Source organism: Hyla sarda, chromosome 3, assembly GCF_029499605.1.
Source record: "Hyla sarda isolate aHylSar1 chromosome 3, aHylSar1.hap1, whole genome shotgun sequence".
In the NCBI taxonomy this organism is placed as follows: Eukaryota; Metazoa; Chordata; class Amphibia; order Anura; family Hylidae; genus Hyla; species Hyla sarda.
In genome coordinates, this window is record NC_079191.1 from 102,189,361 (window position 1) to 102,204,549 (window position 15,189).

The 15,189-nt window shown below is 43.0% G+C and overlaps 1 protein-coding gene across 3 annotated transcripts in view; it reads right to left on the reverse strand.

Annotated features, from left to right (window-relative positions):
• Positions 1-3,813: 3,813 nt before the first annotated feature.
• The window catches only part of ATR (ATR serine/threonine kinase), a 167,041-nt gene continuing 155,665 nt past the window's right edge, over positions 3,814-15,189 (reverse strand). For 2 of the 3 annotated variants that reach the window (XM_056564794.1, XM_056564796.1), the window contains 6 exons: positions 13,767-13,923; positions 13,337-13,490; positions 12,655-12,806; positions 7,123-7,228; positions 6,147-6,316; positions 3,814-4,332 (listed from right to left, as the gene is read on the reverse strand). In XM_056564794.1, coding sequence (XP_056420769.1) covers positions 4,263-4,332; positions 6,147-6,316; positions 7,123-7,228; positions 12,655-12,806; positions 13,337-13,490; positions 13,767-13,923 — 809 coding nt within the window. In that variant the 3' untranslated portion in view covers positions 3,814-4,262. Of the gene's footprint in view, positions 4,333-4,414; positions 6,317-7,122; positions 7,229-12,654; positions 12,807-13,336; positions 13,491-13,766; positions 13,924-15,189 lie in introns of those variants that run through there. The other variant, XM_056564795.1, reaches the window with a different exon arrangement.

Genomic DNA, 15,189 nt, shown 5'->3' on the forward strand with positions numbered 1-15,189 from the left:
TTGTTGATATTTTTTCACAATTTTGGTTCTCAAGTCCTCAGACAGTTCTCTTCATCTTTCTGTTGTTCATGCTTACTGTGGCACACAGACACACAATGCATAGACTAAGTTAACTTCTCTCCTTTTTATCTGCTTTCAGGTGTGATTTTTATATTGCCCACACCTGTTACTTGCCCCAGGTGAGTTTAACCCCGTAAGTACTCAGACCGTTTTATTTTTACGTTTTTGTTTTTTCCTCCTCGCCTTCAAAAAATCATAACTCTTATATTTTAATCCACAGAATAGTATGAGGGCTTGTTTTTTGCGCGACCAGTTGTCCGTTGTAATTAGAGATGAGCTAACTTCCAGTAATTTGATTCGTCATGAACTTCTCGGCTCGGCATTTGCTGACTTTAGCCTGCATAAATTAGTTCAGCTTTCAGGTGCTTCGGTGGGCTGGAAAAGGTGAATACACTTTTTAACCTAATTAGTATGTTTAAAATCCCCCTATTTTGAAAACCTATAACTTTTTCAATTTTCCATATAAGCAGCGGTATGAGGGCTAATTTTTTGCACCGTGATCTGTACTTTTTATTGATACCATATTTGCTTATATAACTTAATACATTTATCAAATTTTTTTTTTGGAATAAAATTTTCTAAAAAAGCAGCAATTTTGGACTTTTTTTTTTTACGCTGTTCACCGTACAGTATCATTAACATTATATTCTAATAGTTGGGATATTTACGCACGCAGTGATACCAAATATGTATATACTTTTTTTTTATATACTTTTTGGGGGTGAAATAGGGAAAATGGAACAATTTAAGTTTTTATTGGGGGAGGGGGTTTTCCAAATTTTTTTTACTTTATTTTTACACTTTAATAGTCCCCATAGGTGACTATTTATAGCAATCATTCGATTGCTAATACTGTTCAGTGCTATGCATAGGGCATAGCACTGATCAGTGTTATCGGTCATCTTCTTCTCTGGTCTGCTCGATCTCAGAACAGAGCAGAAGACCCGTGGAAGGCAGCGGAGGCAGGTGAGGGGACCTCCGTCTGCCGTTCTGGATAATCGGATCGCCGCGGCAGTGCTGCGGGCGATCCGATCATCCATTTTAGTGACCGCAATGCTGCAGATGCCGTGATCTGTATTGCTCATTGCATCTGAGGGATTAATGGCGGACGTTACCGTCGGGTCCCTGACTGCTATCCGAAGCCGGGACCTGTCACGCATGACCTGAACATCTCTGCGTTATGTACCACCTCACCAGGACGTACATTTACATCCAGCGTCGTTAATGAGTTAAAGGAGCATCACATGCTTGAAACAATCTTATTTTTCCACAATTTTGAAAGGGTGCCGATAATTTTGTCCAGCCCATTTTTGGAGTTTGGTGTGACATTATGTCCAATTTGCTTTTTTTCTTCCTTTTTTTGGTTTAGTTCCAACACACACAAAGGGAATAAACATATGAATAGCAAAACATGTGTTACTACAATCCTTTTCTGTGAGAAATACTTTATTTTCTAGAAAAATTTCAGGGGTGCCAACATTTATGGCCATGACTGTAAGTGATCTATACTGCTCAAAAAAATAAAGGGAACACTAAGATAACACATCCTAGATCTGAATGAACTAATCGTATGAATAATTTCGTCTTTACATAGTTGAATGTGCTGACAACAAAATCACAGAAAAATTATCAATGGAAATCAAATTTATTGACCCATGGAGATCTGGATATGAAGTCACACTCAAAATCAAAGTGGAAAACCACACTACAGGCTGATCCAACTTTGATGTAAAACAAGTCACAATGAGGCTCAGTAGTGTGTGTGGCCTCCACATGCTCATGTGACCTCCCTACAATGCCTGGGCATGCTCCTGATGAGGTGGCTCCTGGACAGTCTGTGGTGCAACGTTGCATTGGTGGATGGAGCGAGACATGATGCCCGGGTGTGCTCAATCAGATTAGGGTCTGGGGAACGGGCGGGCCAGTCCATAGCATCAATGCCTTCCTCTTGCAGGAACTGCTGACATACTCCAGCCACATGAGGTCCAGCATTGTCTTGCATTAGGAGGGACCCAGGGCCAACCGCACCTGCATGTGCATGGTCTAAGGGTCTCATCTCCATAACTAATGACAGTCAGGCTACCCCTGGCAAGCACATGGAGGTCTGTGCGGCCCACAAAATAAATGCCACCCCACACCATTACTGACCCACCGCCAAACCGGTCATGCTGGAAGATGTTGCAGGCAGCAAAACGTTCTCCACGGCGTCTCAAGACTCTGTCACGTGCTCAGTGCAAACCTGCTTTCATCTGTGATGAGCACAGGGCGCCAGTGGTGAATTTGTCATTTTTGGTGTTCTCTGGCAAATGCCAAACGTCCTGCACAGTGTTGGGCTGTAAGCACAACCCCCACCTGTGGATGTCAGGCCCTCATACCACCCTCATGGAGTCTGTTTCTGACCATTTGAGTAGACACGTGCACATTTGTGGCCTGCTGGAGGTCATTTTGCAGGGCTCTGGTAGTGCTCCTCCTGCTGGTAGCGGTCCTGCTGCTGGGTTGTTGCACTCCTATGGCTTCCTCCACGTCTCCTGATGTACTGGCCTTTCTCCTGGTAGCGCCTCAATGCTCTGGACACTACGCTGACAGACACAGCAAACCTTCTTTCCACAGCTCGCACTGATGTGCCATCCTGGATGAGCTGCACTACCTGAGCCACTTGTGTGGGTTGTAGACTCTGTCTCATGCTACCACTAGAGTGAAAGCATCGCCAGCATTCAAAAGTGACCAAAACATCAGCCAGGAAGCATATGAACTGAGAAGTGGTCTGTGGTCACCACCTGCAGAACCATTCCTTTATTGGAGTGTCTTGCTAATTGCCTATAATTTCCACCTGTTGTCTGTTCCATTTGCACAACAGCATGTCAAATTGATTGTCAATCAGTGTTGCTTCCGGAGTGGACAGTGTGATTTCACAGAAGTGTGATTGACTTGGAGTTACATTGTGTTGTTTAAGTGTTCCCTTTATTTTTTTGAGCAGTGTATTTATAGACAGATATAAATGATCATTTGGCTGCCTTAAGCTTCAACTAGAGGAAACCTGGTGGGAGGTTACAGCATAATATGTTATTAATAGAGGATGAAACACTGTAATATACACACATATATACATATTATATATATATATAGGTTTATATGATTTGGAGCAGAATTAAAATTAAAGGAAAAGGCTGATTAATGAGGCACTCTGTATTATAAAAACTTAGCCTTTATCCAAAGTGGATAAGTGTCTGATTGCAGAGGCTCCGACCATTAGAAACCCACTCTTCTTCAAAAAGCGTTCCAGCACCCACACTCAGATACGCACTGGCACTGAAAAGTACGTATCCGCTCAGCCAATAACCATCTGAAACAGAATCCTGTCTCGGCTGGCGATTGGCTGAGCAGCACTTCTCTTCAGCAAGTTCCCATATCCGAAGGGGGAGGGCGGATTGCACTGTGGAGAAACAACATCACCCCACATGAAGAGGAGAGAGCCTCCTACTGGAGATTGCAGAGGGTGGGGTCGCAGCGGTCGGACCACCCGAGATCAGACACTTATCCCACATCAAATAAGTGAACAGCTTTCCCTGTATCTCTGTGTGTGTGGGATAATCCATCCCAGGAGTGCTTAGAATTGATTCTGCCTTTTACTCAGAAATTCTACTCCAAATCATATATGATATGACAAACAGCAGTCCACTAGATTTACTTCTTGACAATATAAAACCTAAAAACAAAAAATAATAAAGGCAAAAACATATTTATATTTTCAGTGTTTTATTATATTAAACAACTTTACAAAAGTGGAATTTTCTTGTAACAATTGTTTTAATTCCATAGTTTGTGTTATTTACATAATATTATATATAACAATTTAAATGAACATAATACAGAACAGGACAATTACATTTTTTAGGTTGTTTCCACCTTGATAACCTTATGGCCATCATTACGACTGATAAGTATGCAGTATGGATCAAGAGTTCTAGCTAGTTTAGGTGCTAGCAGAGTTCTACTAATCTGCAGCGATCCACAGCTCAATGGTCGTATAACAGAATACGCTTCTGTTCAATGCCTCTTCTCTCCGCTTATAACAGCAGGATAAACAGCTTTCTGTCTACTTTATCTATAAAACAAAACAAGTCTTCTCCTTAGAGAAATTTCAGTGCAATGTATTTCAAAGAACATGTCATATCAGGTAGAGGAATGCTATACTTCACATGTCAGATAAAGTTCACTTTGTTGATATCTACTGTTATGAAAAACTGTCCAGGATCTATAAAACTTATGGTCCTAGAAAAAAGGAGATTTTTTTGTACTCACTTTAAAATCTCTTTCTCATAGCCTTCATTGGGGGACACAGGATACTGATGGGTATACGCTCTTGCCAATAGGAGGCGCTGACACTAGGGAAAAAAAAGTCAGCTCCTCCCTTGCAGGATATACCCGCCCACCTACATTGAGAAACTCAGTTGTGTCACAAAGCAGTAGGAGAAGCAAACAAGGAGAGATGTCCGAAGGACCCTAGAAGGAATCCCAGAACAGAGGTGCTCAGCTGCAGCAGAAGTGTGGAAATGAGACCACATGAAAGCCCAAGTACGCCCCCTGAAAAGAGGGAAGGTGGGCGCCATACATTCAGAATGTCCACAGCATATGTGGGGACAGAGAGACAGATACCGCACGATGGTAGTGGGGAACCAGGACTACCGCCACACAAGCAGCAGGCATAGAGCAGGTGGCCGGCAGTAGTGAAAGCAGACGGAGTACCTACTGGTGAGCCAGAATGATGCTGGGAGCAGACCAACATTACGCCACCTATTAAAGAAGAACAATGACTGCAGCTGTTTCTGCGAAGGTGTGACAAACTTGCAAAAAACGCTCCCACAACAGTGCTACAGACAACAGTGCTACAGACAGTATGCTGTAGAAATCACCAGAACTGCAGGCACAGGTAACTGATGTAGTATGCACGTGGTGCAGGAAACCATGCAGACACAGTATGGCTTACTGGAATAAGGGACAATGAACATACAGAGTTCCTGATCAAGGACAGCACACCGAAAGTCGGCTATCGGACTTCAGCCGCAGGAGCAGCAAGTATGGGTTATGGGAACCTGGAAATTAGGAAGCCGTGCTGATGACGGCCTGGTGTACTGGAATAGGAAGTCCTGAACCACATAAGGACACTCACCCAAACACCTCACAGCAACATGAACCGCAGCTGCGGTATAGCAGAAATTAAGCAGGTGACTTGGCAGTGTCGGAGCCCATGCAGACCACTGGGTACCTGTACCTGGGAACAGAGAAGAGACCCCGGACCTGCTCTGCGTTAGAGGTGAGGGGGCGGAGCTATGTGCTAATCCCGCTCAGCCAAAATGCCCACCGGCTGGGAGGGGAAAGGGAAGGAATGTCCCGGCTGCTGAGGCGGGTGAGGAGAGCGGAGCTAAGCCCCGACTCCCCGGAGCAAGATAGAGGCCGACGGCTTGCAGAGCAAGCAGAGGGGAAAGAGAACATTAATGTCCTGCCAAAGCGGGGGAGGAGGACGGAGCTAAGCCCCAACTACCCCGGCTGAGAGACAGATGAGGGAAGGAATACTCACCTACTGGAAAGATGTCCGCTCATACTCACCTGATGGAGTCTACGGCCAGGTTAACGCCATGCTGCATCATGCCAGGCTGTCATAGTGGGCGAGCAGGGGACCCGAGGTACTACCCTAGCGCAGGTTGTTGGTGAGAAGGGGTTAACGGTCCATACTCTATGTCTCGTGCCCCTTCATGGCAGAAGGGGGAACAGGTAGCGCCATGCTCCTGAACCCCCACCTTAAAATGGAAAATAAAAGGAATGAAAAAAAAAACTAACTAAACATCCCTAGATTATTAAACAAGAAAAACCAGGTCTGGAAAACTCCAGACCTGTGTCTTCCTCCAACTAAGACTAGCTAAAACGGAGTTCCTCATGGCAGGTGGGTGGGCATATCCTGCCAGGGAGGAGACTTCTTTCTTTCCAAGTGTCAGCGCCTCCTAGTGGCAAGAGCATATACCCATCAGTATCCTGTGTCCTCCAATTAAGTGACCGAGAAATATGGACTGCTAACAGTGAACTTTTACATGTAAGGTGCCCATCCAAGATACATCTGGCTGAGAAGGTTTTCATCGGTGGCTTCCTGAATCAGGTAGTGGACGTGTCCTTCTATGGACAGAGGGAGGCCTTTCACACGATTCCTTGTTTTAATCACACCCTGAAGACGCTGCTCTATATCAAGCACATGAGTTTTAGCCTGAGGAACAAACAGAAAGATGATCATTTCTTTTATAGGACACAGTATAAAACAGACTACCTGTGCAAACTGACTGGGCTGCTGGTGCTGCCTCATGCTATCAGTACTGATGGGGACACTAGCAACACTACAGAAGAATACAAGAAACAGTCAAAGTATAAGGAGAAAGTATTTGTTTGTGGTAGCATTTGTTTGTGGTATGTAAACCTAGTATTTGTCTGTTATGTAAACCCATTCCATTTATCAGATAAACACTGAAATCTTGGTGTCCGTGTAACAAATCTCTTCAGAACAAAGTAATAATGCCATACTATAAAAGTAGTAACTCAATCCAATAAACTCCTTCCAAACAAAATGCAGAATTTCAGTAGATGTTGGAGAGATGATGACAGATGGCTAGAGGGAAACTTTCATTTATTTTACCCACAATGCAATGCTTATTGGGATGCTTGCTGACCATTTCCTCAGGATGCCTGAGGAAGTGGTCAGCAAGCACCCAAAACATGTTGCATTGTGGGTAAAATAAATAAAAGTTTCCCATTCGCCGTTTGTCATCATCTCTCCAACGTCTACTGAAATTCTGCATTTCATTTGGGTGGATTTTATTAGATTGGGTTTTACTATACTTGCAGCGGACTTGGCAGCAGGAGAACTACATGTGTGATGTTTATTCCACTGTTGTGCATAGTCGGCACAAATAACTTTGGTAAGCAACTTCACACTTTGCGTCTTGCCATATTCATAGGGTGGCTACACCATGGAGCGCTAATTCTTTCTTTTTGTAATACTACAAAAATAGCACCAACCTTTTCATTGACAATCTCTCCAGTTTCATTGGCTTGATCTTTGCTACCACCACGAACCGGTTTACTCCATTCTACCAAAGGATCATGCAGAAATGGCTTCAGTACACTAAAACAGAAGCAAAAATATTTAGGATTGAGTAACTATAAATGTTAAGACAAAATTTAAATTTTTCATTATCTCCCTCCCCCCAAACAATTAATAACATTTTTTAAATATGATTTATTAACCCCTTCCCGACCTATGACATACCTGTACGTCATGGGTGGCAAGGTGTTCCCGACCCATGACATACAGGTACGTCATGGACATTACTGCCGCTACTCGCGGCATCCCGCAGCGCCCGGAAAGATGGTGGCTATCACTGATAGCCAGCCATCTTACCGTGCGACCACGGGGGGTTTCGTCCCCCACCCCCCCCAGCGATCGCTGCTATCAGCTGGTCAAATCTGGCTAGCTGATAGCAGCGTTTCGCTATCAGAATACTTAGCAGCGCGGTGTGTGAGTTCCGATCACGGGGATCGGGACACACACCGCTCTACTAAGTGTCCCTGACCCGTCCCCCGGCGTCACTTACCCGTCGGAGCGGTGTCCCGAGCGGTCCCGGCGTCCTCCGTGCGGTCCCGGCTGCGCTGCGTCCCGGAGGTGAGTTTCCGGCAGCAGTGCGGCATCTTCATTGGCAGCAGTGAGATCGCCGTAAAGCGATCTCACTGCTGCCTCTGAGAGTTTCAAAACTGCAACTGCCAGCATGCCCAGACAGCCTTTGGCTTTCTGGGCATGCTGGGAGTTGTAGTTTTGCAACATCTGGAGGTCCACAGTTTGGAGACCACTGTATAATGGTCTCCAATCTGTGCTCTTCCAGATGTTGCAAAACTACAAATCTCAGCATGCTCAGTCTGTCCAGGCATGCTGGGAGTTGTAGTTCTCTAACATCTGGAAGAGCACAGATTGGAGACCATTATACAGTGGTCTCCAAACTGTGGACCTCCAGATGTTGCAAAACTACAACTCCCAGCATGCCCAGACTGCCCAAGCATGCTGGAAGTTGTAGTTCGGCAACATCTGATCCTTCAGATATTGCCGAACTACAACTTCCAGCATGCCTGGGCAGTCTGGGCATGCTGGGAGTTGTAGTTTTGCAACAACTGGAGGCACACTAGTTGGGAAACATTGTCCGTTTCCTACCTCAGTGCCTCCAGCTGTTGCAATTGTTGCAAAACTATAACTCCCAGCATGCACTGACAGACCATGCATGCTGGGAGTTGTAGTTTTGCAACAGCTGGAGGCACACTGGTTTGGAAACACTAAGTTTGGTTGCAAAACACTTGAAAGTTTATTACTTAACTTAGTGTTTCCAAACCAGTGTTCCTCCAGCTGCAACTCCAACTACAACTCCCAGCATGCACGGACAGCCAAAGGGCATGCTCGGAGTTTGCAACAGCTGGATGTTTGCCCCCTCCCCCCAATGTGAATGTACAGGGTACACTCACATGGGCGGAGGTTTACAGTGAGTGCTGCAAGTTTGAGATGGCGCAAATTTTGCGCTGCAGCTCAAACTTCCAGCGGCAAACTTGCTGTGAACCTCTGCCCATGTGACTGTACCCTAAAAACACTACACTACACTGACACTAACCTAAAATAAAAAGTAAAAAACACTACATATACACATACCCCTACACAGCCCCCCTCCCCCCAAAAAATGAAAAACGTCTGGTACGCTACTGTTTCCAAAACGGAGCCTCCAGCTGTTGCAAAATAATAACTCCCAGTATTGCCGGACAGCCATTGACTGTCCAGGCATGCTGGGAGTTTTGCAACAGCTGGAGGCACCCTGTTTGGGAATCACTGGCGTAGAATACCCCTATGTCCACTAATCCCTAATTCAGGCCTCAAATGCGCATGGCGCTCTCTCACTTCGGAGCCCTGTCGTATTTCAGGGCAACAGTTTTGGGACACATATGGGGTATCGCTGTACTCGGGAGAAATTGCCTTACAAATTTTGGGGGGCTTTTTATTCTTTAACCCCTTATGAAAAGGTGAAGTTGGGGTCTACACCAGCATGTTAGTGTAAAAAAATAAATTTTTTACACTGACATGCTGGTGTTGCCCTATACTTTTCATTTTCACAAGAGGTAAAAGGGAAAAAAGACCCTCTAAATTTGTAACGCAATTTCTCCTGAGTACGGAGATACCCCATATGTGGACGCAAAGTGCTCTGGGGGCGCACAACAAGGCTCAGAAGGGAGAGTGCGCCATGTACATTTGAGGCGATTTGCACAGGGGTGGCTGATTGTTACAGCAGTTCTGACAAACGCAAAACAATAAATATCCACATGTGACCCCATTTTGGAAACTACACCAATCACGGAATGTAATAAGGGGTGCAGTGAGCATTTACACCCCACTGGTGTATGACAGATTTTTGGAACAGTGGTCTGTGAAAATGAAAAATAAAATTTTTGATTTGCACAGTCCACTGTTTCAAATATCTGTCAAACGCCAGTGGGGTGTAAATGCTCACTGCACCCCTTATTAAATTCCATGAGGGGTGTAGTTTCCAAAATGGGGTCACATGTGGGGGGGTCCACTGTCCTGGCACCATAGGGGCTTCCTAAATGGGACATGCCCCCCAAAAACCCTTTCAGAAAAACTCACTCTCCAAAATCCCATTGTCGCTCCTTCCCTTCTGAGCCCTCTACTGCGCCCACCGAACATTTTACATATGCATATGAGGTATTTCCTTACTCAAGAGAAATTGGGTTACCAATTTTAGGGTGATTTCTCTCCTTTTACCCCTTGTAAAAATTCAAAAATTGGGTCTACAAGAAAATGCGAGTGTAAAAAATGAAGATTTAGAATTTTCTCCTTCACTTTGCTGCTATTCCTGTGAAACACCTAAAGGGTTAAAACACTTACTGAATGTCATTTTGAATACTTTGGGGGGTGCAGTTTTTATAATGGGGTCATTTATGGGGTATTTCTAATATGAATATCCTTAAAATCCACTTCCAACCTGAACTGGGCCCTGAAAAATTACGATTTTGAAAATCTTGAGAAAAATTGGAAAATTGCTGCGGAACTTTGAAGCCCTCTGGTGTCTTCCAAAAGTAAAAACTTGTCAATTTTTTAATGCAAACACAAAGTAGACATATTGTATATATGAATCAATATGTAATTTATTTGGAATATCCATTTTCCTTTCAAGCAGAGACTTTCAAAGTTAGAAAAATGCAAAATTTTCAAAATTTTCATGAAATTTTTAGATTTTTTACCAAGAAAGGATACAAATATCAGTGAAATTTTACCGATAACATAAAGTAGAATATGTCACGAAAAAACAATCTCGGAATCAGAATGATAAGTAAAAGCATTCCAAAGTTATTAATGTTTAAAGTGACAGTGGTCAGATTTTCAAAAAATGCCCAGGTCATGAAGGTGAAAATGGGCTGGGTCGTGAAGGGGTTAACTAAGTGTCACTATAAAGAACAACTTCTCTTGCAGAAAACAAGCCCTCATGTTGCTACGTTGACGAAAAAATAAAAAGTTATAGCTGTACAAGAAGAAAACTGTTTGAGCATTAGATCCAAGCTTGCTTGGTTAAAGAAAAATTTGAAAAATCTTTTACACTACAGTAACAAGTAAATACCTTAATGGACAATAGTCTGTATTTTTCTACTTACTTGCGTTCCCCCAACTCTAGATATTTTTTGAACCATAAAATGCAGTTTTATGGTTTACAAAATGTCCTCAAAAACAGCTTTTTTTCCACACTCAATAGTAAAGCAGCAAAAAATGGCTGACAAAAAATAACATAAAAAAATATGACAAAAAAATTAAATAAAATTACAGCTCAAAAATGGTGCTGTAAACTCTCTGTGTGCTAAGCGCTTAAAGTAGGGAAATGCAAGCAAGTCTTTTAACCCCTTAACAATATCGGACAAAAATCTATGTCTTGGTGTCCTGGACAGGCTGCGCTTGCTTCATAGGCAGCAGGTTCCGGCTGTACCAGATATCTCCGGCTCTCTGATAGACAGTGCATGGAGGCAGCGTGTCGACCCCCACCGATCTGTGCATGAAAATAGGTGGTGTTCTGAACACAAACTTGCATAACAACGGGGTGAAGGCCAGGAGATTACGGGGGTCCCATCGGTTGGTCCCCCGCGGTCAGACAAGTACCAGAGTTCCCCATTAACGGGTTAAACGTTTTATTGATTATTGAGTTAGGGGGAAGGGGGATTTCTGATGTGACAAAGTATGGTTTTAACCACACAGAGAATCTATCAAGCTAAAAGCAGCTTTGGATTCTCCATTGCTTATGAAGGTCATTAGAATTAGCACAGAACAGCTGTAACCTGAACTGAAGTTTAGTTTTTGCACATTAAATAAAGAAGCACTTTGTACCTGCACCAAGAGCGGTGAGTGCTGCCCATTTGTTTTCCTGTTACTGACTTTGCAATCTGTTTACACTATTACATGGGGGCAAGCCTTCAGTACAGACTCATCCCAGAAGTACTGCTTTACAAGTAAGAGGGTAGTTAAAGGGGTACTCCACTCCCCAGCGTTTGGAACATTTAGTTCGGAATGCTGGATGTGGGCTTCGGGGGTCACCACTTGTGATGTCCCGCCCCACCCCCTCAATTCAAGTCTATGGTAGGGGGCGTGACACCCCCTCCCATAGACTTGCATTGAAGGGGCGGCCGGGACGTCCCGAGGGGGCGTGACGACCCCGAAGTCCGCACCCAGCATTTGGACAAAATGGTCTGAAGGCTGGGAGGTGGAATACCTCTTTGACCCCTTCCAATTCTGCATGAATGTGTTGGAATCTGTGTAGTGCTGACCCCTGTGTTTACCACTTCAGTATGCCAACATACTTTTATGGACTAAATAAAATAAAGCTTAATTCACATTTTTGTTGTGAGCCTTTGGTGGAGTTCCTTAAAGGAGTAGTCCAGTTTAACAAAATGTATCCCCTGTCTTACCACTGGGATCCCCGACATGCCCCCTCCATGCATCTCTACAGGAGAGTCAGGATAAGTTTTGTTGTACTGCATAACTCCTGCCCTTCTAGGCTTTAAAAATATCAAAATCCCACTAAGCCTTATTTAAGTCATAGGGGTCATCCTGGGTTTATCCTGAGATAGATATAGTTTTTGCTGTAAAATTTCTATGGTCAACACTACATCTGCCACAATGTGCAGCAGCATACCCTTTACAGACATTAATCCAGCAGGGAGCTGATGGGAAATGTCTTGCAGTGTAATAATTTAGTGGTAGATGTCCGGAGATATAATGTGATTCAAGGTTAGTAAAGTACAAGTAAAGCTACGTAATTACACGGTTACTTAGCCTCATTTGTAAAATGTGACACAGTAACACAGTGTTTTTGTTATAAAAACATCAAATACTTTTATGTCTTATTCTTCACAATGGAAAGGAAGTATGACTAGTGTAGCTGAGCCCAGTGTCAGTATCAGTGTTAAGAGAAATTTATTGTAAAATAAATAAAGCACTTGACTAGAACGCTGATTTCTTACCTCATCAGTGGTTCTCTCTGGTCTCTCATCAACCTCATAGTGACCTCACATGCACGTCGGAAAAGGCCTTCTGTGCCCATAGGTCCCATTCCATTAACCATGTTGTGTGTCAGGCGGAAAGGGACAATTTCTGGAACGTCAAATGTTTCACCCTAAATGAAATAGTTAACATGACAAGTGAAACATTTTTATCTTTGTAGAAAATATTTGAAAATGTCTAATTATTTCATTTGAAGTATAAATGCAAGTTAGAACAAGGTATGATTTCCCCCACATTTATGATGTGTTAGATTCCCTGTATATGCAGACAAAGATTTCTGACATAACTTATGCTGAATTCTGGCATGAGTTATGGTTACTCTGGGTGGGGTGTAGTGTCTCCCCCGGCTAATAAACACTTTTCTTTTCAATTTTATAAAGTGACAAGAAGCACATAATGGCATAAAGTTGCAAATTTTTGTGTAAATGTTACTTAAAGCATTTTTTATGCAATGAAAATGGTAGCACAATAGACTACATTTTTAAGTTCTGCAAAATACAGTAAAGTATATGATATCTACAGACAATTCAAAGTAAAGATGAGAAAACATTTCATATCTATTTTTATTTTTTCTGCACACACTGGTTATGAATACTGGAAAAATACTGTGAGCCACAGAATTTTCTATTTATACTTTTGTACCTTGTTAAACAGACAGTTGAAATCCACATGGACGCACTCCCCTGTCAGGGAATCGAAAAGAATATTCTCACCGTGACGGTCTCCAAGCCCCAAGATGTAGCCAACCATGGACATCACAGCTGTAGAACGACAATATGCTGACCTGCTGTTATACCTTAAAAAGAAAAGGTATGTTATTAGCAACAACACTGAAACCTTACGTAGAAGACCAACAATAGCTGCAGTAATAAAAAGGGTCTTCTAAAGGGGGAAGTCCGCTCAAAGAAGAGACTAATATACATTGTATATAAGAGAATAAGAAACTGTCGAAGAACATCTGTTCTAGACCAGGGGTGGTCTTCTCAAACAGGAGAAAGTTTCACTGTATCTATTCAAGTACAGATGTTCCTGTTGTGAATAAATAACAGTTTCATTTATTTAACCTACTTACCAAGATGTAGGATCTGGAAATGTTCGTAAAAACCATTCACGGAAAACTGGTGGGTGACGGGGCAAGAGAGTCTCTTTATATATCTTCACCTTTTCCTCCAATGGAGCAGACTTGGGCAGCATGCATTGGCGTAGTTCCTTCCCTCCCATGTATATTTCTGGAAACAAATTGGAGGAAGAATCATGGCTTTCTTGTTATCATAGAAAATCTTTAGGTTTAGTAAAGGAAAACAAAATGAAATATGTCATAAACCATTTATTTTTAAGTCAATGTGCATATATTTTATCCCTTACATTTTGGGCCTGACTGATGGATATGAGTAACACCAATAATTTTTTTGTTTGCATTAGGCTGCCACTTCTCAGCTGCTCACCACAGTGGCTGTATGCCCAAGCATCTCAGCATTTGGAACAAACTGTTCCGAACGCTGGAGCTGGCGCCGGGAGCTTGTGATGTCATGGGCCCGCCCCATCATGACACCTCGCCCCGCCCCTCAATGCAAGTCTATTGAGCGGGCATGGGGTGACGTTATGAGGGGGTGGGGCTATGGCGTCACAAGCTCCCGGCGCCAGCTCCAGCGTTCGGAACAGTTTGTTCCTAACGCTGAGCAGCGGAGTATGCCTTTAAGGCAAATTGTGCCCCCAGGAAATGCAGGGCTATAGATTTTCTTTCTTATTTTATTCATGGTGGTGCATTCTAGGTTTCAAAGAGGACCTTGTAAGCTTCTCTAGTATGTCTATATTAGCAAAAACCTTGTATTATAATGGACCACCTTTCCTCACAACTGTGTTGTACTGTTACTGAGTTGTTACTTCAGTAAATTTATGAATATTAACAATAATAATGACCAACTGGGAATTACCACTTCAATCAATGCTGACAGGCTGTGCATTGTCACCTTATTGACAAGGGAACTGGTAACACACAGTTGTATATTAAAAAGGAATAATAAAAACAGAATTATGCAGAGTTGTGGGAAAACATCCAGAATTGTTATGTCCTGGTGAAATCAAATCAATTTTAAAAACCTGCTTGGTTTTGTTAGATTAACCAACCCTTCAGAATGGTGACAAAATAATTTTTGGGTGCACAGCTACTTTTTATTCTCTACATTTAGGGAGGTGGGACCAAAGCTGTGCTGTTTTCCAGCAGTACACGTATATGGACTTCCCTTCCTTACTTCTCTGGTCAATCACGGGACAGACCTGCCCCCACTTCCTGTGTTTTGTCTCGGATTCTCTGCTGATAGAGACATAATTCCCCTAACAGCATACGTTTGCAGGGAAGAGAGTAGAGATCTTTTTGGTAAATGAAGTGATTTGCAAATATTAAGCTTATCTATTGGAGTTATTTGAAATGAGAGTAACCATTTAAAGACTTTGTATCACACCGAACTTAGCAATACTGTTTCATATCCTGCCTC